This window comes from Elephantulus edwardii, unplaced genomic scaffold (assembly GCF_000299155.1).
Source record: "Elephantulus edwardii isolate Elephantulus edwardi_28Jun2011 unplaced genomic scaffold, EleEdw1.0 scaffold00143, whole genome shotgun sequence".
Lineage (NCBI taxonomy): Eukaryota > Metazoa > Chordata > Mammalia > Macroscelidea > Macroscelididae > Elephantulus > Elephantulus edwardii.
The window spans coordinates 3,532,505-3,555,138 of NW_006399893.1; the positions used below are offsets into that span (position 1 = coordinate 3,532,505).

Genomic DNA, 22,634 nt, shown 5'->3' on the forward strand with positions numbered 1-22,634 from the left:
AACAACAACAACAACAACAATTTTAACAAAATTTTACAGAAAAGTTAGATTTTCATTCATTCATTGTTGCACATTTTACCCACTCTCCCACCTATCCCCTCTCCAAGCTGATTTTTTCCCACTATTTTATTTACAAAATTGAAATACAATTTTGAACAAATTCTTTCAATTTCCCTCACCCCCTCATCAAATTGTACAATCTAATAATTAATGCACTCTTCCCCCTGTACATTCACATCCCTCTGCTTCCAGAGAATAGGTTTGAATCATTGAACATCAATGATTGAAAACCAGATGAGTTATGGGATGATATCAAGGATATCATCATGAAGAGAAGAAAAGGTCATTATAAAGACAGAGGGAAAAGAAGAAAACAAAATGGATGACAGAAGAGACTCTAAAAATTGCACTAGAGCATCAAAAAGCAAAACCAAGGGAGAACATGCCAAAGTAAAATAGCTGAACATAAGATTTCAAAAGAGAGCTCAAAAAGATTAAGCAAAGTATTATAATGGAACGTGTAGAAATGCGGACTCTGTGAACCGAGCTGTGGAACACTGTATAGTTTATAATTAAAAAGAGAGGGCTTCAAGTTTGTTTTATCTCTCCATACCTATTTAATCTGTATGGAGTAAATTATTCGAGAAGTTGGATTCTATGAAAAGGAATGTGGAATAATAATTGGAGGGAGACTCATCAATAACCTGTGTTATGCATTTGACACAGCATTGCTTGCTAAAAATGAGGAGGACTTGATGCACATAATGCAAAAGATCAAGGAATGTAGCTTTCAATACAGATTTCATCACAATGTCAAGAAACAAAGATTCTTACCACAGGACTGACAGGCAACATCATGATCAACAACTTCATCTTGCTTGGATCATCAATCAACATCCTTATTACCAGCAATTAGGAAATAAGGGGGCACATTGCACTGGGAAAATCTGTAGTTAGGAATCTCTGCAAATTATTGAGGAGTAGTGATGTCAGTTAGAGGACCAAAGTGTGCCCGATTAAGTCATAGTCTTTTCAATTCCTTACTATGCATCTGAGAGCTGGACAGTGAATAAGGATGACAGAAGAAGAATTGACACCTTTGAGCTGTGGTGTTGGAGAAGAGCACTTAACATTCCATAGACTGCCAAAAGAATAAACAGATATGTCTTGGAAAGAATGCAGCCTAATTTCTCTTTGGAGATAAAAGATGATGAGGCTTTTGTGCATATTGCTAGGAGGGGCTATTCCTTAGAGAAGGACATGCTGCTAAGAAGAATGGAGGGTCAGTGAAAAACAGGTAGACTATTGACCAGGTGGATTGATGCAGTGATTGCCATAATGGGCTCTTGTTTGTCAGGAAGTATGAGGGTGGCACAGGATAGAACAAGGTTCAGATCATTTTATCATAGGGTCACTATGTGTTGTACTAGACTCAATGGCATCTAACAACAACAGAGAGATAGAATTGGAAAATGAAAAGGGAGAACTTGCTCTGTTTTTTTCAAGTTGAAAGAACTGAGAAACAAATTTAAGCCTCAAGTTGCAATATTAAAAAATGCTATATGTCCTATAGGGAGCTCTAGTAGCCTAATAGTAAGAAACTAATTGCAATCCTGAAGACATGTAGTTCAAATCTACCAGCTGTGTGATTAGAGAAGAATGGGCAGTCTCCTCTCGTGCAATTAATTGCCTCTAAAAACTTGCTGGAGCATCAGCTGTGGGTCAATTCTGACTAGGTGGTAAACAACATGAGCAATATATTGAATGACTCAGGAAGCATCAAAAGAAGATAAAGGGAACACACAGAGTCACTGTACCAAAAAGAATTGACTAAGACTGAAAAATTTCAGGAAGTACCATATGAGCTGCAACCAATGAAGGAGGACACTGAAGCTGCACTGAAGGCATTGACAAAAATATTAGGCCCTAGAATTGATGGGACTTGTTTCTATTAATAGGTGCATCTCTGTTTGTGCTTAACAGGTGCATCTCTGTTTGTGTTCACCAGTCTATGCTAGAGGACAACTATCTGGCCAATGGATTGGAAGAGGTCCATATTTATCCCTTTCCCAAGAATGGTGATCCAACTGAATGTGTAAACTATCAAACCATAACATTAATATTAAATGCAATCAAAATACTACTAAAGATCATTCAAAAACAACTAAAATAGTACATAGATAGGGAACTTCCAGAAGTTCAAACAGGATTTAGAAAAGGCCATGACACCAGGGATGTCATGGATCCCGGGTCAAAGCAAAGAACACCAAAATAGTGCCTATTTATGCTTTATTGACTATGCAAAAACATTTGACTGTGTGGATCATAACAAGTTATCGCTGACATTGAGGAGAATAGGAATCCCACAGCACTTAATTGTGCTCGTTGAGAAAACTATACCTACACCTAGAAGATATTATGTGAAAAGAGCAAGGAAATACTACATGGATTAAAATTTAGATGGAATTGCATCAAGGTTGTATTCTATCTCCATACCTATTCAGTCTGTATGCTGAGCAAATTATTCAAGAAGCTGGACTCTATGAAGAAGAATCTGGCATCAAGGTCAGATGAATACTTATCAGTAACCTGGACTATAACAGATGACAAAACCTTGCTTACTGAAAGGGAGGAGGGCTTGAAGCACTTGTTACAGAAGATCAAAGAACACAGGGTTTAATATGGATTGCATTTCAACCTCTAGAAAACAAAGTTTTTTACCTCCAGACATCATGATAGATGGAGAAAAGATTGAAATTGTCAAAACTTCATCTTACTTCAAAACAAAACAAAAAAACACAACTTCATCTTACTTCATCAACAATCAACACTGTTGGTACCAGCAGTCAGGAAATCAGGAGACATATTGCATTGAGAAATTATTTAGGAGTAATGATGTTCATTTGAGGACTAAGGTGCATCTGAGTCAGTCTATGATCTTTCCAATCACTTATGTATCTGAGAGTTGGGCAATGAATAAGGATTGACAGAAGAATTGATGTCTTTGAGCTCTGTTGTTGGAAAAAAGTACTGAAAATTCCATAGACTGCCAAAAGAACAAACAAATACGTCTTGGAGAAAGAACAGGAAGAGTGCTACTTGGAGGCAAAGATGATCAAGATTGTATCACGTTTTTCAGGCATGCTGCTAAGAGGGGCCCCTTTTCTGAAGAGGAACATGATGCTCTGAAAAGTTGAGGTTTGGCAGGGAAAGACCCTTAACCAGAAAGATTGACACAGTGACTATTGCAATGGGCTGTATTGTGTCAGGAAGTGTGAAGTGAGCACAGTATCGACACGATACAGAACCACTGTGCATAGGGTCACTCTGGGTTGTACTTCACTCGATGGCACCTAAAAACATCACCACCACGGTGTAGTCAATAGTATAATATTCTCTCTTGTTGACCATCTACGTTTCAGCATGATGTCTCTCTCCAAGAAAGTTTCCTTTTGAAAATATGGCCAAAGTTACCAAGACAAAATTTCAACATCCTTGCTTCCAGGGAGCTCTCTTGTTGCACTTCCTTCATTACTTTGCCCTTTTGAAGTTAGAAATTATCACAATGAGTTCAACAACTCGTGGCCATCAAGTTGGAACTGACTTTTAGCTGACCCTGCAGCAGGTTTTCAGGGGTTGAAAATTGCATCGGAGGAGAGTACCCATCTTTCAAGCATGAAAGTCAGTACAAGGTGTTTGGTATTATTGTCCTATTTCATGCATAATGAAAAGACAGGGAAATTAAACAACTAGTTCAAGGCAACTGTAGAAAGAGTTCAAGGCAACTGTAGAAAGAGTGTAGGCAATGTGAGCATGACCATACCCGACTTCTCCTAATTCCACAAGTGGGAACTGTCCCCATCAACAGTATCCACAACACAAAAGTAATTCCCATGAGATAAAACATGACCCCAACACTCTTCCACCTCTGAACTAATTCCAGCAGCAATGCTACTCTTCTACTGGGCCTGAAATCCATTCCACTACTTCACAGACCACATAGAGCCATACTAAGAGTAATGAGGTTTATTTTATGGAAGTTGTTATTGTTTCTGTTAGGTATCATCAAGTCCAGTACAACTCATAGTGACCCTATGGACAATTTAATCATTTCCTATCTTGTGCCATCCTTATCATCTCAAGTACACTTGAACCCACTGCTGCAATCACTATGTCAATCCATCTCATCAAAGTTCTTCTCTTTCACTGACCCTCTACCTTTCCAAGCATGATGTTCCTCTCCAAAGAAGAGCCTCTTCTAGTAATATGCCCAAAGTGTGTGAGATGAAGCTTTGTCATCCTTGCCTTCTGGCAAAGAAGCATTCTGATTGTACCCTCTCCAAGACACTTCTATTTGTTCTTTTGGCAATTTGGTATATTCATTAACCTTCTCCAACTCCACAGCTCAAATCCATTACCTCCTCCCACCCCATACTTACTTTATTGTCCAGATTTCAGATGCTGGCAAGTGTTTTAAACAACCATAGCCAGAATCAGATGTACCTTAGTCTTCAAAATACTCCATTGCTCTTCAATAATTTGGAGAAGTCACTGACTAGAATTGCCCAATGCAATAAGTCTCCTGAACTCCTGACTGCTAGTACAAGGGTATTGATTGTGAATCCAATTTAGATTAAGAGTAAATCATTAACCATATCAATCTTTTGTCCATCTATCATGATTTTGCCTGTCAGTCAAGTGGTGAGGGTTTGTTGTTTTGCTTGGGGTTTGTGTGGGGTTTTTTTTGTCTTCTTGATGTTGAGATGCAATTAATGTTAGAGGCTGTAGTTTTTTATCTTCTGCAGCAAATTCTCCCTACTTTCAGCAAGTAAGATGTATCATTTGCATGACTCGGGTGGTTGATGATCAGCCTTCTTATCCTGACCCTACATTCTTCTTCATAGAGTCCAGCTTCTTGAACGATTTACTCGGAATAGATTTAATAGGTATGGAGAATGGATACAACACTGGTGCACACTTTTCCTGATTTTAAACCATGCAATGTTCCCTTGCTCTGCTTGGCTAAACTGTTTCTTTGTGTAGGTTATAGGTTTCATATGAGTTTAGTTAAGTGTAACGGCAGGTGGTTTGAGTCCACCAGTTGCTCCCCAGGAGAAAGATGAATTGTCTTGTTCTGTGTGACTTATTGCCTCTGAAAACCCACTGAAGGACCAGCTATGAGTTGGTTCCAACTCTAAGACAATGATTTTGACTTTTTTTCCCCACTGTTGACTTTAACATGATTGTTGTTGTTGTTGTTGTTATGTGCCGTCGAGTCGTTTCCGACTCATAGCGACCCTATGCACAACAGCCCTAAACCCTGCTCTATCCTGCGCCAACATGATAGCAAAGTAATATTTATTTTTATATAATCAATGCCTAAGATAGACACATTTCACTTCCAGTTGCATATCGTAATGTTTCATACTCATGTTTGTTATTTGAATAAAGGTAAGACAAAAGCAGGAAAGAAGACAGACATTGTAGACGTGGTCTGCATCATTTTATCTTCTCCATTTATGATGAATGATGAATGTTGTCATGCTACTCACATGTCCACTGTTTCTAAATTTGTTCTCCACACAATCTCTTAACAAATGGTATTTCCCATCTCCAAGATATTTATTAGTGCTGCTTTGTAAAATATTCCAGTTAAAATTATTTAGTGAATGGTACCTGCATTTCTAAAGATATTCTAAAGAATGTTGTAATGACTAGAATAGTTTAAAACTTTCATGCTGGTGTAGTTATTTCTTACTCTATTCTCAGTCTATTATCTTCAGCTAGAGTTAATATTAATCCAATTTTACGGAAGACCTAGAATGCTTTTTCTGATCTATGTTTGGGTTTGTTTGTTTTTTCAGGATTGGAGACAGAAAATCCGAAATTAGGATTCTAAGTATAGGTGGAGGTGCAGGTATGAGTAATTTTTATTTTTGTTTTAATTTCACTCACAAGATAATATTATTTGATGACAATATCATTATTCTACAGGAAAATAATTTTATTTTCCTTTGCTTTTGGAAGAGATCAGCATATTATAATTAGTTAAACCAATGCCACATCCACTAAGATAAATGGCACAATAGATTACAAACTATTATTATAAACTAGAGCATCAGCTTTTATTGGTACCATCATATCCATAATAGATGCCACTTTCTTATTCTTTTCTTTTTTTTCTTTTTTTTTTTTTTTACAAATGGCAAAACTTAGAGGATAAATTTGAGGATCCTTTTCCTTCAGAATAATTGAATGTACAATAAAGTGAATTCTCACAACTTGTCTAAGGCAGTACTACCCATAGCATGGATTACTGTCTGGCAGCTGACCCATAAACGTTTATAGTTAATGAAAAGATAAGGGGTATGGCAGCAACAGTAACAGCATTACTCCTATCAGGTGAGCCTTGAACCTTCTACAATAATAAAACAATAAAACACTTTTTCTCCAAACTGCTCCATATAAAATACTGGATATATTTTCCTTTTTAAATTGCTGGTCTTTTAAAGTTAAAGGGAGGTCTAGTGGCCTAGTGATAAGAACCTGCACTGCAATCCCTAATGCACATAGTTCGAATCTTCCTGTTGCTCTGAGGGAGAAGGATAGGCAATCTCCTCTCAGGCGATAAACTGTCTCTGACAAAAAAGAAAAGTCTTACAAGAAAAAGTAATTAAAAACAATCTTCATCATGGCCAAGTTAATTGACCTTTTAATATAAAGTTAATTGACCCACTGGAGGTCAATTATGGGTCAGTTCTGACTTGATGGTACTCAACAACAACAATAACAACAACTAATATATTACTCTATACAGAAATGTCAGGCCACGTCTGCAGGGTGAGGGTGAGTGTCTTGGGAGTCTTAGTGTCATCTGGAGGCAGCCTTTTGTGTCTTGAAGAGAGGCCAGTATGAAACTCTTGGGGTGCTTGTGGCTTTCATTTTGCCACAAGTGGGTGTTGACAGAGCAGACTTGCCAGATGAACAAATAAGTAAATAATAAAGTACATTATCATGAATAGTATATAGGGTGTTTAAGATAAATTATTCTAGTATTGATTAGTGATATCATAAGTCCAAATGATTAATAGTGATGTATCACCAAAGAGTGTCATATTAATTTATTTAACTAAGACAGTCATCTCCAATGTGCTTTGAAAATGAATTTAGGAAGTCAAGAAGCAATGTGACTATCTTAGATAGTGTCACTTGTGCTTGGACAAGAAGAGAAGTCTTACAAGGAAAAGTAATTAAAAACAATCTTTATCACGGCCAAGTTAATTGACCTTTTAATATAAAGTTAATTGAATCTCAAATGCAAATTTATCCAGCTGCTTATAAGCTATCTAGTGAAAAGAACGTTTGGCCCGCTCAGCAGTTCCTTACATAAAGGTGGAGGTGGGACCTAATACTGCAAACTCGTCCAAACAAAGGGAGCACCACTCTGAGTCCTTCCGGCAGTATTCTTACATCGTGTTAATAACAGGCTCTGCCTGGAGGAGAAGCGAGGTGCCCTTTTAGGTCATCCTTTAGAAAAAATGTTTCAGAAACAGAAGAAGAATGAAAAAGTCAAGAAAAATTCAAATCATGAATACTTGGGTTTCACTGCTAAAGAAAGCTATATGAAATGACGAACGACACATGTAAATTCTCCAGGTCTAGGGACCCGTGGCATGAAAGAACCACACTTTTTGTATAACTGCACACTTCACTTGGCTTGAGTCCTCACTAGATTCTAAGTGGTGGTTAAGAAGTAGTCTGCCATGGTCCACCCACACGCACTGTGCAGCAGGTCAATGCACGACAAAGCAGTAAGGGGCTTGCTATCCCTGCCTTAAGAGAAATGATCTGCTCATATATTCTGTGGTCCACATGTTTGATATCATGTGTCTGGCTCCCATACTGTATCTCTTAGCTCTGCTTATTAGTCTTCATTTCAGTATCTGGGTTTCTCACATGTTCTCTTCTTGGCATTCCAAATACCTGCAGAATAGATTCAGCAAATCTAGGACACAAATATTGATTTTCGGTAGTGGCATGCACTTCCTAAACAACATGCCTCTGGAAACTCTAGGAACTTTGAAAAATGGTGGTAGTTATAGAAAGGGTTCAAGCCTGTTCATAGGGTTTTTATGAGTTGTGCTCGACTCAACGGCAATCAACAACAACAACTCATAATTATGCTAACATTTCTCCCCAACACACTGGAAATGCATTCCAAGATCAAAGTAAATACTCTATCAAATTACTTTTTTATAGCATTTAGTGCTTACGTCCCTCTGGGAGCAGTTTTGTTTTTCTTCCGACCTTGAGAAGGGTGTACAGTGCACCCTTTCTATCTTCTGCATCCTTTCTCTAGTCTGGAGAGAGAGAGTCTGCAGTTGGAAGGCGAATGTAAAGTTTTTGGTTCAGTTCTCAAGAAATGTTAGGAGTTTGAACTGTTCAAAGGATGGAAAACTGATGGCAAGTTGTTTTAATCTTGACTTTAAATAATATACTTCATCAATAGAATTTGATAATAGGCACTGTTATCCATAGAATATATGTTGAAAGGTTATTAAAATAAGTATTACATGACCTGAAAAGCCCAAGAGAGGAAATCAGGGCATGAGACCTAGAATCAGAAATAGATAGAATGCATCACTTTTAGAGCTCAAAGTGGGAAGTACGAGCTATATGTGTATACGTGAAATTGTGAGCTTTAATGAAGCTTTATTCAAGATTTTTAAATAATCACGCCATGTTAATTTCAGTAATTGTTTTTTAGTATTGAGAAGAATTGCATTGTATTCTGACTCTCATAGAACATACTTTTAGGTCCATTTGCAACATTGAAGATTCCTAAAATAAAACTATCCAATGGAGGTTCATTATTATTCAACTTTTAATGAGTGTTGTCTTTATGCTAGATGGTACATGGAGAAAAGAAAGCCTATTTCCCTTTTGGTAATTTATAGTACATTTATTTGTGCCTGGAAAAAAATGTTAGAGAAGACAATAATGGGCAATGTGTTCTCCTGGCTCTGGATTCTGCTTCAAAGAGAATTATTTTATTTGCTCCACTGTTCATGTTTCATGTTCAAATATTGGCAGATTTTATAAAAATGAAATAAAATTAGAACTGAGATAATCTCATTTTGCTTAGTTTATAAAAATTTTCCTTGTTGCAAATCTATTCAGTCAGCAAACCATCCCTAAAGCCATCCCAGCCCACTGTCATCCTGTGTATTTCCACTCGTGGTGATCCTCTGCTGAGTTCTCAAGGCTGTGCATCCTAACAAGTCCCACACAATAGTTGGAGGGTTTGAACTGCCAACCTTCCTATTAGCAGCAGCTCAACACTTAGCCTACAAGGCAACCAGGGCTCCATAAACACATCATATACCACATACTTGCATACGTGTATATGTGTTTAGACATATTTTACTAAAGCAACTAATGCATGAAGTAAAGATGTTTTGAACCTTGGAAGTTCTCTTCCTGACCAATCTTTCTAATACATATAATAAATATTGAGACTCATTGGGTGGTTTTCTTGTTCTGAAACACATACACACCTGCCTTCATATAGACGTTTAAAACAATACACAACCCCCTCTTCCTCCAGAGGTTAGATGTTATTAGCACTCTCATTTTACAAAAAAGAAATTTAAGGAGCTCCAAGACAGGGCAAAACTCAGGTCATTTGGCTTCCATCCGGTCTAATAAATTGCACCGCAAAGATGCAGAGATTGATTATTGACTAGATTACAGAGTATATGCTTAATTATGACTGATTATTTAAAAACAGAATTTTATCAAATTATTCATCTCATCTCCTTTCCTAAGTGACCTAGTAACATAGTAAGGTGACATAGAAAGAAGTTTAATATTTGAGCGAGTTAGGCAACAATAGGAAGGATATAAATAAGACAGGAACTGGAAGAGCCAGAGTGCCACTTCAAAATCTAGGTGGCTATGGGAAGTAAAGGCTAGTGTTTTACCATGGTACTTTGTAGGTAAACCAATAGTCTAAGTCAGAAGTTAGGAGTGATTAGAGAAATATGGGCAATTTGGGAATAATTTATCCACCTCTTCTCCAAATTAATTTTGAATACACAGATTGCATCTTCAGATATTTCCTATTGGATGAATGATTTGTATCAGCAGGGTCAATGGTTGGTGAAAGTTCAAGAAAGCAATTTCCTGGTTAGTATAAGAACTTGCTAATGTTCAAATGTGTTCAGAGATGGAAAGACATATTTTGGGAGATAGAACTATTTGTTACTATAGCAGTGTCAGCAGATTCTGGAAAAACTTTTTGTCAGATGTGTTAAAAAGGCTCAGGCTCTGATGTCTTGAGAGTTTAGACTAATATTAAAGATGTTTACAGCCGTAAGGCTCTGTGGTTTGTGAGCATATAGAAATAACATTTTTCCAAGGTAGTGTGGCTATCACCTCTTACTGACTGTATTGAGGAAATAGAATTTTTATAAGGTTTTTAGAGTAGTAGGAACTCTGGTAGCCTAGTGGTAAGAAGCGGTGACAGTTAAACTATATGTGATTCAAATTCATAAGCTTCTCCATCGGAAAAAAAGATGGGTAAACTTCTTACATTTGATATACACCCTCTGAAAATCCAATGGAGGGTCAGCTATGAATTAATTTCAACTCGATGGCACATAAAAAGAACAATAACTTTTATATATATACTACAGGTTCTGAAATCTTATACTTTAAGATGAGAAAGAATTGTTTTACTCATGTAAAACATGATAACAGATAATAAAAATACAGGCTCTGTGATACACTATTGTCATAAGCTCCTAGTGAATTGGTTACAACTTCTAGATGTCTTATGATAACAGAATGAACTGTTGCCAAGTCTCACATCCCCTCATAATTATTGCTGTGTTTGAATCTAGTATTATATCCACTATGCCAAAGTTATTAATGATCAGTCCTCTTTTCTCCTTACTCTCTACTTCACCTGGTACAGTAAAAATCGAGGTAATCATAACTTAGATTACATTCACTTTTGTCATCAAAGGGACACCTTTCCTTTTCAACACTGTAAATAGATTTTGCCATAGATTTGCCCAGTGCATTGTGTCCTCTAGTTCCTTGACTGTGTCTTCTGTGGGCATTAATTGCTGATTCAATAAGAATGAACTCTATAGGATTTAAAAGTACTTCAAGTAACCATGATTTAGGTCCTTGGATATAAAAAAATATTAAAGATTATTATGATTATGTAATTGAAAATATGCTATTTTCCACGTACAATTATACATTAGTTTACCTCATTGTTGTTGTTGTTGTTACGTGTCATTGAGTCACTTGCGACTCATAGTGACCCTATGTACAACAGCCCTAAACCCTGTTCTATCCTGTGCCAATCGCACTGCCCATCCCAGTCACTGAATCAATCCACCTCATAAAGGGTCTTCCACTCTTGCGCTGTCCCTCCACCCTCCCAAACATGATGTCCCTCTCCAAGGACCTCTTCCTCCTTACAGCATGTCCAAAGTTTGTCAGATGAATCCCCAGAATCCTTGCCTCCAACGAGCAGCCTGATTTAAACCTCTCTAGGATGAATCTGTTTGTTTTCTTGGCAGTACAGGGTACATTCAATACTCTTCTCCAGCACCACAGCTCAAAGGTATCAATTCTCCTTCTATTCTCTCTAGTCATTGTCCAACTTTCTGATGCATAACAAGTAATTGCAAAGACCATAGCCTGTATCAGACGCACCTTAGTCTCCAGAGAGACACCATTGCTCTTCAGCACTTTGGATAGGTCCCTAATAACAGACTTTCCCATGGCAATGCACCTTTTAATTTCCTGGCTACTGGTGCCAAGAGTGTTGACTGTGGAGCCAAGCTGACTAAAGTTAACAATCTCAGTCTCTTCACCATCCATCCTGATATTGCCAATTGGTCCAGAGCTGAGAATCTTTGTCTTCTTGACATTGAGCCTCAATCCATACTGAAGGCTGCAATCCTTGACCTCATTGTACTGTATTTAAAACTTTCAGGTAAAAATAAACATATTATTAACAACAGATACATTACAAATCTGAGAGAATGGAACATAATGATTTAACATTGGAGTCTTTGGCATTACATGCAGAGTAAACAAAATTATTCTGCCTAATGCAATAAGACTTTAAAGAGGAAAGCAAGGATTAATGTGCAGAGTGAGGACAAAACTATCATTATTTGTGAATTAAATGACTATATGCTTACAAAATCCTTAGATCTAATAAGATTGCAATAATAGGGTGATATAAGTGAATATATATATTTTTAAAATTGAAATGACAGACATTTAAAACTTTTTTGTGAATACTTATTTTTCCTTCATATTTCTGATAATTTAGCACATATGTAAAGTTCTGTTGTGTGTGGTTATCTGTGATTTTTTGCTGAGGGAGAAGTATGCATTTATTAGTTCTTGTGGTAGTTTAAGCAACTCTGATGATGTAATATGTTAAGTGTAGTATTGCTAACCAAAAAGTCAGTTGCCAAATTTACCAGTTGTTACAAGGGAGAAAAAACAGGCAATCTCCTCCTCAAAACATTTTTATAAACCCAAAAGCACAATGGAGGGTAGCTGTGAGTTGGGAGTAGCTTGAGAGCACTGGATTTCATTTTGTTTGGGTTTGGGAACCAACCTCTCAAATAGTGAATAGATTTCTCCCCACAGTGCACTGAGGAATACAATTTGTCTTTCAGTACATACACTTATACAATCCTAGTATAAAAGGTCTGTTAGAAGTTGAATGGCACAGTAGTTCATGATCAATTACTAACACAAAAGTTGGCAGTTCAAACTCACCCAGTGGATCCCCTGAAGAAAAGTCCGGGTGACCTGTTTTAGTAAGGATGATACCCAAAAAAAACTCTACATGGAATTTCTGTTCTGTAACATGTGGGGGTGCCATGAGTTGGAGTTAAATTAAAGTCAGGGAGAAACAAGAAAAACTCACTGCCATTGAATAGGTTCCAATAGCTGATTTTCCATAGGTTTTGTGAGGCTGTAAATCACATGACAGGAAATGGTCCATCTGTCTCACAAGGAAGGGTTGATGGATTCAAACCACCAGAGAAGTACAACCTTTGGATTTGTAGTGCAACTCTCTATGGACTAAGCCACCAGAGTACCCAACAAGTCTAACTATAAGATCCTTAGGAGGTAAAAATGAGGTGTGTTCTGCTTCTTCAGTGCTGACCTCAAAGGCTGGCAGTTTGGACCCACCCAAAAGGGGTACCATGAATGATAACTTTAACAACATGTTTCTGGAAAGATTTCAGCCAAGAAATATAATGGAGCAGCTCTGCTCTGCCACACAGGGGCCATCATCAGTCAAAATCAACTTGATGACAGCCAACAACAAACTGAGACATATATGCCATACTTAATTTTTTTCCAAGCAAAATATTTTTTATTATCATTAATTTTAATGAAAATTCACAGAGACTTTGGATTTCCATTCATTCATTGCTGCACTTTTTCTCCTTGCCTACCTTGTCCTCTCTTCTCTTTGAAAAGTAAAAGAAAAATTCTTTCATTGTTATACACTCCCTCTCTCCAAGTTTGTTATACAATCCCTCTCTCTAAATCCACTCTACTATGCAGCCATCATTCTGGACACCTGTGATAACAATAATAACCTAATCATGTAACCCTATTAAACAGTTCTCTCCCTCCTCTCTTTCAATGCAGTATACATAATTTATCCTATCTTTCTCAGTCTCTCCCCAATCCCATTGTCAGTCCTGTTTTATAATAGTAGCACTATGCAGTATTTGTCCTTTTGTGATGGAGATATTTCACTCAGCATAATGTCCTCCATAGTCACCCATTTTGAATAATATTTCATGAGTTCCTTGTTTTTCAGTGCAGAGTGTTGTTCCATTGTGTGAACATACCACAGCTTCTGTATCCATGAATTTGTTGATGGGCACTTAGGTTGTTTCCAACTCTGTGCTGTTGTGAACAAAGCTGCAATAAACATGGGTGTGTTTATATATGCTGGGGTGGCAATTATGGTTTCTTTGGGGTATATTCCCAGTAATGGAATTTCTGGGTCAAATGGTGTTTCTATTTGCAACTTTTTGAGAAAGCACTATACTACCTTTCATAGTAGTTACACCATTTTACATTTTCACAAACAGTGAATAAGAATTCCAGTTCCTCCATACTTTATTATTTTAACAATAACAAATGAAGTAAGCTCATTGCTATTGAGTCAGTTTTGCCAGTTGGCCAGGTTGCTGTCTTTCAAATGACTTGACATAACCTGGAGAGTACACTTGGGGCTTCAGAAAAGAACAGTATGGTTAGCTATAGTACTGAATGTACAGCCCATATTTGAAGTCACTCAAAATGAGGAGGAACTGTTGTAAACATCCATTAATAATTGAAACACAGAATGTGCAAAGTATGGATCTAGGAAAATTGGAGGTTGTAAAAAGGTAAAGTGGAATCCCTAAATGTGGTATTCTAGGCATTAATGAGCTGAAATGGACTAGTATTGGCTACTTTGAATCAGATAATCATCTGATCTAGTATGCTGGGAATAAAAAAAAAGGAAGAAGAGTGATATTACATTCATAACAAGAAAGAGCATTTTAAGATACATCCCTGAAGTACAATACTGTGTTATTATACTATCCAAACACATGCAAGGAAGACCTGTTAATACAACTGTTATTCAAATATACACAACAAAAACTAAAACCAAAGATTTGAAATTGATGATTTCTATCAACTTTTGCTGAAATGAACCTAGTCTGAATTAACCTAGTATGCATGCAAGATGCATTAATAGTAGTCGGTGACTACGAGGCAAATAGATGCAATTCTGGATGCACTCATCAGTCTATGCCAGGAAATTTGGAGGATTTCTGTCTGGCCAATGGATTGAAAGAGGCCCATACTTGTTCCCATTAATAAGAAAGGTGATCCAAAAGAATGCAGATATTATCAAACAGTACATTACATGCAAACAAAATCCTGCTCAAGGTCATTAAAAAATGGCTAGAACAGTACATGGATAAGAAATTGCCAGAATTTCAAGCAGAATTTAGAAGAGGCCATGGCATCAGGAATATCACTACTGATGTCAGATGGACCCTGGCTAAAAGTAAAGAGTATCAGAAAAATTGCTACTTATACTTTATTGATTATACAAAGGTATTTGAATGCATGGATCATAGCAAGTTATGGCGGACATTGAGAAAACTGAGAAATCCACAGCACTTAATTGTGTTCATGTGAAACCTATGCCTAGACCAAGAGGCTGTTGTGCAAACAGAGCAAGGGAACGCTACACAGTTTAAAATTAAGAAGGGAATACGTCAGGGTGGTATTCTCTTTACAGACTTTATATCCTAAGTGTAAGGATGGCACAGGATAGGACAGAATTCAAATTTGTTGTTGATAAGCTCCCTATGGATCGTACTAACAACAACAACAACAGAATACAAAAGTTGGGAACAAAGAAAGACTAGTATTCAGAAATTACAGAATTAATGACAGAAATAAGACCGGAGATTAAATGATTAGATTTTGTACAACCAGTGACTTATTCATTACAAATACTTTCTTTTAAAAATAGAAATGGTTCTATATAATGTATCTCAACTGATGGACTACACAAGAATCAGACTGATTACATCTATGGAAAAATTCACTAGAGAAGCTCAATATCATCAGTCAAAACCAGACCAGGTTTGGACTGTCAATTACTCATGTGCAAGTTCAAATTAGGCTGATGAAAATGAAAATAAGTCCACAGGAACAAAAATACAACATTGAGTCTATTCCACCATAATTTAAAAACCATTTTAAGATTAGGACTGAAAAAAACATATATATATGATTGGGTATTATTGTCATGACAGGAGTCCAGAATGAAGGCTGCACAGTGGAGTGGACATGGGGGGGAGGATTGCACAATAATGAAAGAGTTTTTCTTTTACTTTTCAAGGAGAAGAGTGAATTGGGTTGGAGGGGGTGGGCAGGGAGAAAGACTGAACATTCACTGACTGGAAACTCTAAGTCTCTGTAAACTTTCATTAAAATTAATAAAAAAAATAGGACTGAGGTTTTGAACACCAGTAATTGAAGACCAAAGGACCTGTGGAATGTGTTGGGTAGTGCGTATACTACTATGTGGGTATGCTACTATTATCAACTATGTATGATAACATATATTAATCAATATAACTTGCAAAACCTATATTATTTCGTTATGTTGATATTATGTGCCATCAAGTCGACTGTGACTCAGAAGAACACTACGAACAATGAATGGCTCAGAATCTTGTCCTATCCTGAGCCAACTTCACCATCTCATACACAGTTGACCCATTGCCACAGTCACTGTTTTAGTCCATCTCATCCACAGTCGTCTTCTCCATTGCTGACACTCTGCCCTTCCAAGCATGATGTCCTTCTCCAAGGACTGGTCCCTACTGACAACATTTCCAAAGTATGTGAGATGGAACTTTAAACCCCATTTTTTCACATACAAAACAATATAAATAATTAATGCAAGTGACAGAGCTCCCTAATGTATATATAAATAGATATTAATTATATACAACCCTGCTTGCTGAAACTGAGGAGGACCTGAAGCGCTTGCTACAGAGGGTCAAGGACTGCAGACTTTAATATGGATTGAGGCTCAATGTCAAGAAGACAAAGATTCTCACCACTGGACCAATTGGCAGCATTAGGATGGATGGTGAAGAAATTGAGATTGTACACAGCTTTAGTCTGCTTGGTTCCACAATCAGCACTCTTGGCACCAGCAGCCAGGAAATTAAAAGATGTATTGCTATGGGAAAGTCCGCTGTTAGGGACCTCTCTAAAGTACTCAAGAGCAATGGTGTCTCTCTGGAGACTAAGGTGTGTCTGAAATAGGCTTTGCAATCACTTACTATGCATCATAGAGTTGGACAATGACTAGGGAGGATAGAAGAATTGATACCTTTGAGCTGTGGTGCTGGAGAAGAATACTGAGAGTACCATGGACTACTAAGAAAACAAACAGATTCAACCTGGATTGGGTTAAACTGGGATGCTCCTTGGAGGCAAGGATTCTGAGGCTTCGTCTGACATAATTTGGTCATGTTGTAAGGAGAGACTGGTCCTTGGAGAAGGACATCATGCTTGGGAGGGTGGAAGGCAGGTGCAAGAGGGGAAGGCCCTCTAGGAGGTGGATTGATTCGTTGACTGGGTAATTGGGATGGGTGTGTCGGAAACAGTAAGATTGGCACAGGACAGAGCAGGGTTTAAGGCTGTTGTACATAGGGTCGCTATGAGTCGCAAGTGACTCGATGGCACATAACAACAACATTGTTAACTATATATAATAATGTATATAAACTATATACAATATGTATAAAGCTATGTATTAATCATTTAGGTATAGTTGATAATTAAATCCATTCTTTTGCATATAAATGAATATTGTTTAGCCACTACAATCAACAGATTTAAATAAATTTTGACATATTTATGGTTTAAATTTTGTTATACTTATGTCCCAAAATGACTGGAACAGCACATCATCAGAGAACTGCCAGAAGTCCAGGCTGGGTTTAGAAGGGGTTGTAGTATTAGGGATATGGTAGCTAATGTTAGATGGATCTTAGCTGAAAGCAGGAAATACCAGGGGAATGTCTATCTGTGTTTCATTGATTATGCAAAGGCAGTTGACTGTGTGGATCATAACAAACTGTGGCTGACTCTGTGAAGAATGGGAATCCCAGAACATTTGATCATGCTAATGCGAAACTTATGCTTGGACCAAGAGGCAGTTGTCAGAAATAGAGCAAGAAAACAGCGCATGGTTCAAAATTAGGAAGGCAGTATGACAGGGATGTGACCTATCTACGTACCTTTTCAACCTGTATGCAGAACAGATTATCTGGGAGGCTGGGCTCTATGAGGAGAAGCGTGGCAGAAGGATTGGTGGAAGATCCCTTAACAATCTCTGTTATGCAGATGACACAACCCTGCTGGCTGACACTGAGGAGGACGTGAAGTGCTTGCTACAGAGGGTCAAGGACTGACTGAAGACTTCAATATGGATTGAGGCTCAATGTCAAGAAAACAAAGATTCTCACCACTGGACCAGTTGGCAGCATCAGGATGGATGGTGAAGAGATTGAGATTGTTCACAGCTTTAGTTTGCTTGGCTCCAGTCAACACTCTTGGCACCAGTAGCCAGGAAATTAAAAGATGTATTGCCATGGGAAAGTCTGCTGTTAGGGACCTCTCCAAAGTACTGAAGAGCAATGGTGTCTTTCTGGAGACTAAGATGCATCTGATACATGCCATGGTCTTTGCAATCACTTGTTATGCATCAAAGAGTTGGACAATGACTAGGGAGGATAGAAGGAGAATTGATGCCTTTGAGCTGTGGTGCTGGAGAAGCATATTGAATGTACCATGGACTGCTAAGAAAACAAATAGATTCATTCTGGAGAGGGTTAAACCGGGCTGCTCCTTGGAGTCAAGGATTCTGGGGATTCATCTGACATACTTTGGACATGTTGTAGGGAGGGACTGGTCCTTGGAGAGGGACATCATTCTTGGGAGTGTAGGGGGACAGCACAGGATAGGAAGACCCACTATGAGGTGGATTGATTCAGTGACTGGGGTAATCGGGATAGGTGTATCAGAGACAGTGTGATTGGCACAGTGTAGAGAAGGGTGTAGGGCTGTTGTACATTGGGTCCCTATGAGTTGCAAGTGACTCGACGGCACATAACAACAACAACAACAATAACAACATGTGGGAAAACTAGTAATATTCCACGTAATGTTCTCATGCGACTATTTTAGCAAATATTATTTACTCAAATGAAAGGAAAAAAATTAAATAAATTATCAGGACAAAATAAACCAATTGTTAAGTGTTTAACTGCTGGGTTTTTTTTTAAGCAATTTGATGATATTTTCTTTATTTTTCTCTGAGTTGAGCTCTCAACAGTATTCAAGGATTATTTTTACAGCCAGAGACAGGAAAAGCAAACCCAGTTAAAACCATAATTGTATAAATGTGAGTGGATGATATGGACTAGTCTCTGTCTTCTGTGTACAACTTTGTTTGATTAAATCCCCAGTGATGCCTCCAACACATTTTCATGACAATTTGACTTTGGCAGTTTTTGCTTCTCCTGTAGTAATTTTACACTAGTACAAATATGCTCATGCCAATCTCAGTTACACTGTAAACCAGCAGAGCTTTTCTTTAAGGCCTGTCGATTCTCCATACCTGACTTAGCACTTATCAGGCATGATGGTGAAGGTGAGCCTGGTGCTGATGTCTTCCCTTCCTTGAGGTACATAGTGTTTTTGGCAGAGCAGTCACTTCCTGTTTCTTGCTCAACAAGGCCATCTGGTTCTCAGATGCTTTGCTTCCACTAGGGGATAAATGACTGATGATTTTCATCAACAAGAACTGTTTTAACCACCATTAATGTAGCAGACCAATGAGATAAAACTTGGATGAGAGACTCAGAGAAGTTATCCTGGTATTTCTGAAGTCACATCAAACACGCATGCTATTATCTTGCTTTTGCCAGTGTAAATAGTTTTATCCACAAAACTTGCATTTTGGCAAAAAACGGTAGGAGAAAATTAGCATTTGAACCTAGGATTAATATATAACGTTTTAAGCATTGTATGTATTGGGGGTTATAGAGCTTGTGGCCAATATCTAAGGCCTACCCTTGACTTTCCATTTTAACAGAACTATTTTAATGCTGAGGCACCCAGGGAGGACATGAAAGAGAAGAAAATAAAAGAATCTTGTCAGGAAGCCGCTTTCCTACTACATCGCCAGATCAGATTGTTCTTACTCTTGTTGCAAACTCATAGCTGAAATTATTTTTTATCACCAAACAGGGAGCTATCTGGGCAATCTTTCTCTCTAGAAACCATTTTTGGGGGGCCTGACAGAAGAAACAAGGGAGATAATAATCTTAATACAACATGTAATAGAATACATTTCCCCCCTGCTGATAATCTAAAGAATTCCCATATATTTTGATGTGAGGAGTGAAACAAGGCTAGTCTGAAATCAAATAGCAAGCAATATCACCGCGGTCTTTTACCCTCCATTTGCCTGACCTGCAGATTTTCTCCACAGGGCAGCCCCAGTGTTTGGAAGCAGGGATTTGTGTTTCACGTTACATGGCTCTATCAGAAGAAGAAACCCGACATCAAGGATGGTTGATGAGCATTATTCTTCTGAGTTATTTCATTGCAGGGCTTATTTGTCATCAGTGACCATGGCTTCTAGTTCAAAAGGCACATCTTTATTCCTCTTCCTCCCTGGTCATCTTCAGGTTTTTCTTTACTATCACCTTGACCCTGAAGCTCACTTGACCACCTAATTAAAAATTGCAGACCTCCCACTCCACTGCTTCCTATCACTTATTTCTTCTTTGATTTTATCCATAAAACTTTCATCATGGGATTTTTAAAATGTTTTATTCACTGCTGTGTCTCCACTGACACTCTTGCAGGTTTTCAGAGGCAATTAATTGCATTGAAGGAGACTGCCCATACTTCTCTCTCTATATCTATCTATCTATCTATCTATCTATCCATCCATCCATCAACACATACAGTGTTATATACTGTCTAGTCAGAACTGACCCATAGCTGACCCTCCAGCAGGTTTTCAGAGGCAGGAAGATTTCCCATCCTTCTCACATGGAACAACTGGTGGATTTGAACCAAGTTCAAAGACTATTTAATGGCTGAATACATAACAACTTATTGTGTCCCTGTGACTTCACAATTTATTGTGTCTCTGTGACTTCAAAATCAGTATAACATAGTTCACAAAGATGATGAGCTTGGGAGTGACTATCTAAGGTGGAAGTATTGATACCATCCTATCCAGAGGGAAGAAAAACAGCGATGTATAGAAAATATCAGCCAGAAGAACCAATGGAGCATGTAAAACCTCAATCTTTGTGACGACTTTGTGAGCAGACCTAGATGGTGACTACCTTGACTATCTTAAATAAGATCACGGTAGAAGGTCCTGAACAGAGTGGACAAAAATGTGGAACAAATCACAAAAATGTAAAAGTGATGCTAACTGATCCTAGACTAGTGGAACTCACAAGACTGGCCTTTAGTGCAAGGCTTGAACAAAACTCACCCCTGTAGTTTAATTAGAAGCTAAATAGTAGACAGGTCTGTAAGGTGATCACTGACACCTGGGAGGTACTTGCTCTGTGTATCAATCAACCATCCCACATCAAAGGGCAGCATTTGACCAGGAATAAACCTCAGAATGCAGGAAGGGGTATGATTAAAGGATTAGTGGAAATGAGAATCACAAAAAAGAAGTAGGACAAGTGAAGTTAAATTTTGAATACTGAAATTAATGTCATAAAACAGAATGTAGTTGAATGGGAAACTACTATGTAAACTTTCACTAAAGTAACAGTAAAAATTTATTGACACATTGTTATATTTTATAATCATATGCATGATCTCCATATATCTTGAACCCTCACAAACACCCTGCAACTATATTATCCCTAATATATATTTATAATCCTTTCTGAGGCCTTACAATTATTTTAATATCTTGCTCTTGTATTTTTTCAAATTTATCTCTATAAGTACAACACTAGATCTTTCCTGGCACATATAATAGATCTTTAGTTGGTGTTTGAAAATCAAGAACATTGTAGCATTCAGAGATTCCAAATCAGGCCCTGGCATTGATTAGATTATTTTTAGTATTTTTGTTATTGTATCTGAAAATGTGAACAATGACTTCTTGGTGCCAAGTTTTTGAGCAAATTAGCCACTTTAGCCAGTTTTCTTGCTTTATAATTAAAATTATTTATAAGCTTGACATATTAAATGTAAAGAAGTCTATAGAAATGGTTCTTTTAAATTAGCCAATGATATAAGGATTGATTGAGAGTTAAATTTCCCTTTTATAGATGAAAAAAATCACATTAGAAGAGGTTAAATACCCTATTAAACTACTGCAGAAATTTGGTATCTCCAAAAGGAAATGTCAAAACCTTTGGCCATTGACTAAGACTGAGAGAGCTAATTATGATCATAATGAGAAGAGTGAAAAATTTTATATACCAGCAATCATACCTAGAGAACTCTGTGTAGGACTTTTTATTCCTAACCCAAAGGTTTTGTCTCTACTGGTTCAAATCCACTAGCAAATCTGTAGAGGTGGCTATTTTTCTCCTGTGTGATTACAGCTTCTTGAAAACCTGCTGGAAGTCAGTTCCAGCTCAAGAGTAATGACTGAGTTTTATTTTAACAGTTATGTCAGATAAAAAGAAAAGGTTTTATTCCCTATCTTTGAATTGTATCAATCATTTTACAATAGCAATCATGAGAGGTTAATGTAGAAGAGACATAACACGGAAGACTTTTGCCTTCTCTTTTTCTGCCTAACGATATGCACCCCAGCAAAATGAGATGTGCACAAAGGCAGTGGCACAAGAATCAACAAGTTATGAGAAGAACCAAGTTACCCGAAAACAAAGTTGCACATTAATAGGGATAATTCTGGAGCCTTGATTATAAAAGGAAAAACACTAACAATATTTCAAACACTGACTAAACAGAGAAAC

The 22,634-nt window shown here is 37.5% G+C and overlaps 1 protein-coding gene across 1 annotated transcript in view; it reads left to right on the plus strand.

Annotated features, from left to right (window-relative positions):
* LOC102876503 (histamine N-methyltransferase-like) overlaps positions 1-22,634 on the plus strand; it is a 60,556-nt gene that overhangs the window by 7,364 nt on the left and 30,558 nt on the right. The window contains exon 2 of the mRNA XM_006894446.1: positions 5,865-5,917. Coding sequence (XP_006894508.1) covers positions 5,865-5,917 — 53 coding nt within the window. The remainder of the gene's footprint in view (positions 1-5,864; positions 5,918-22,634) is intronic.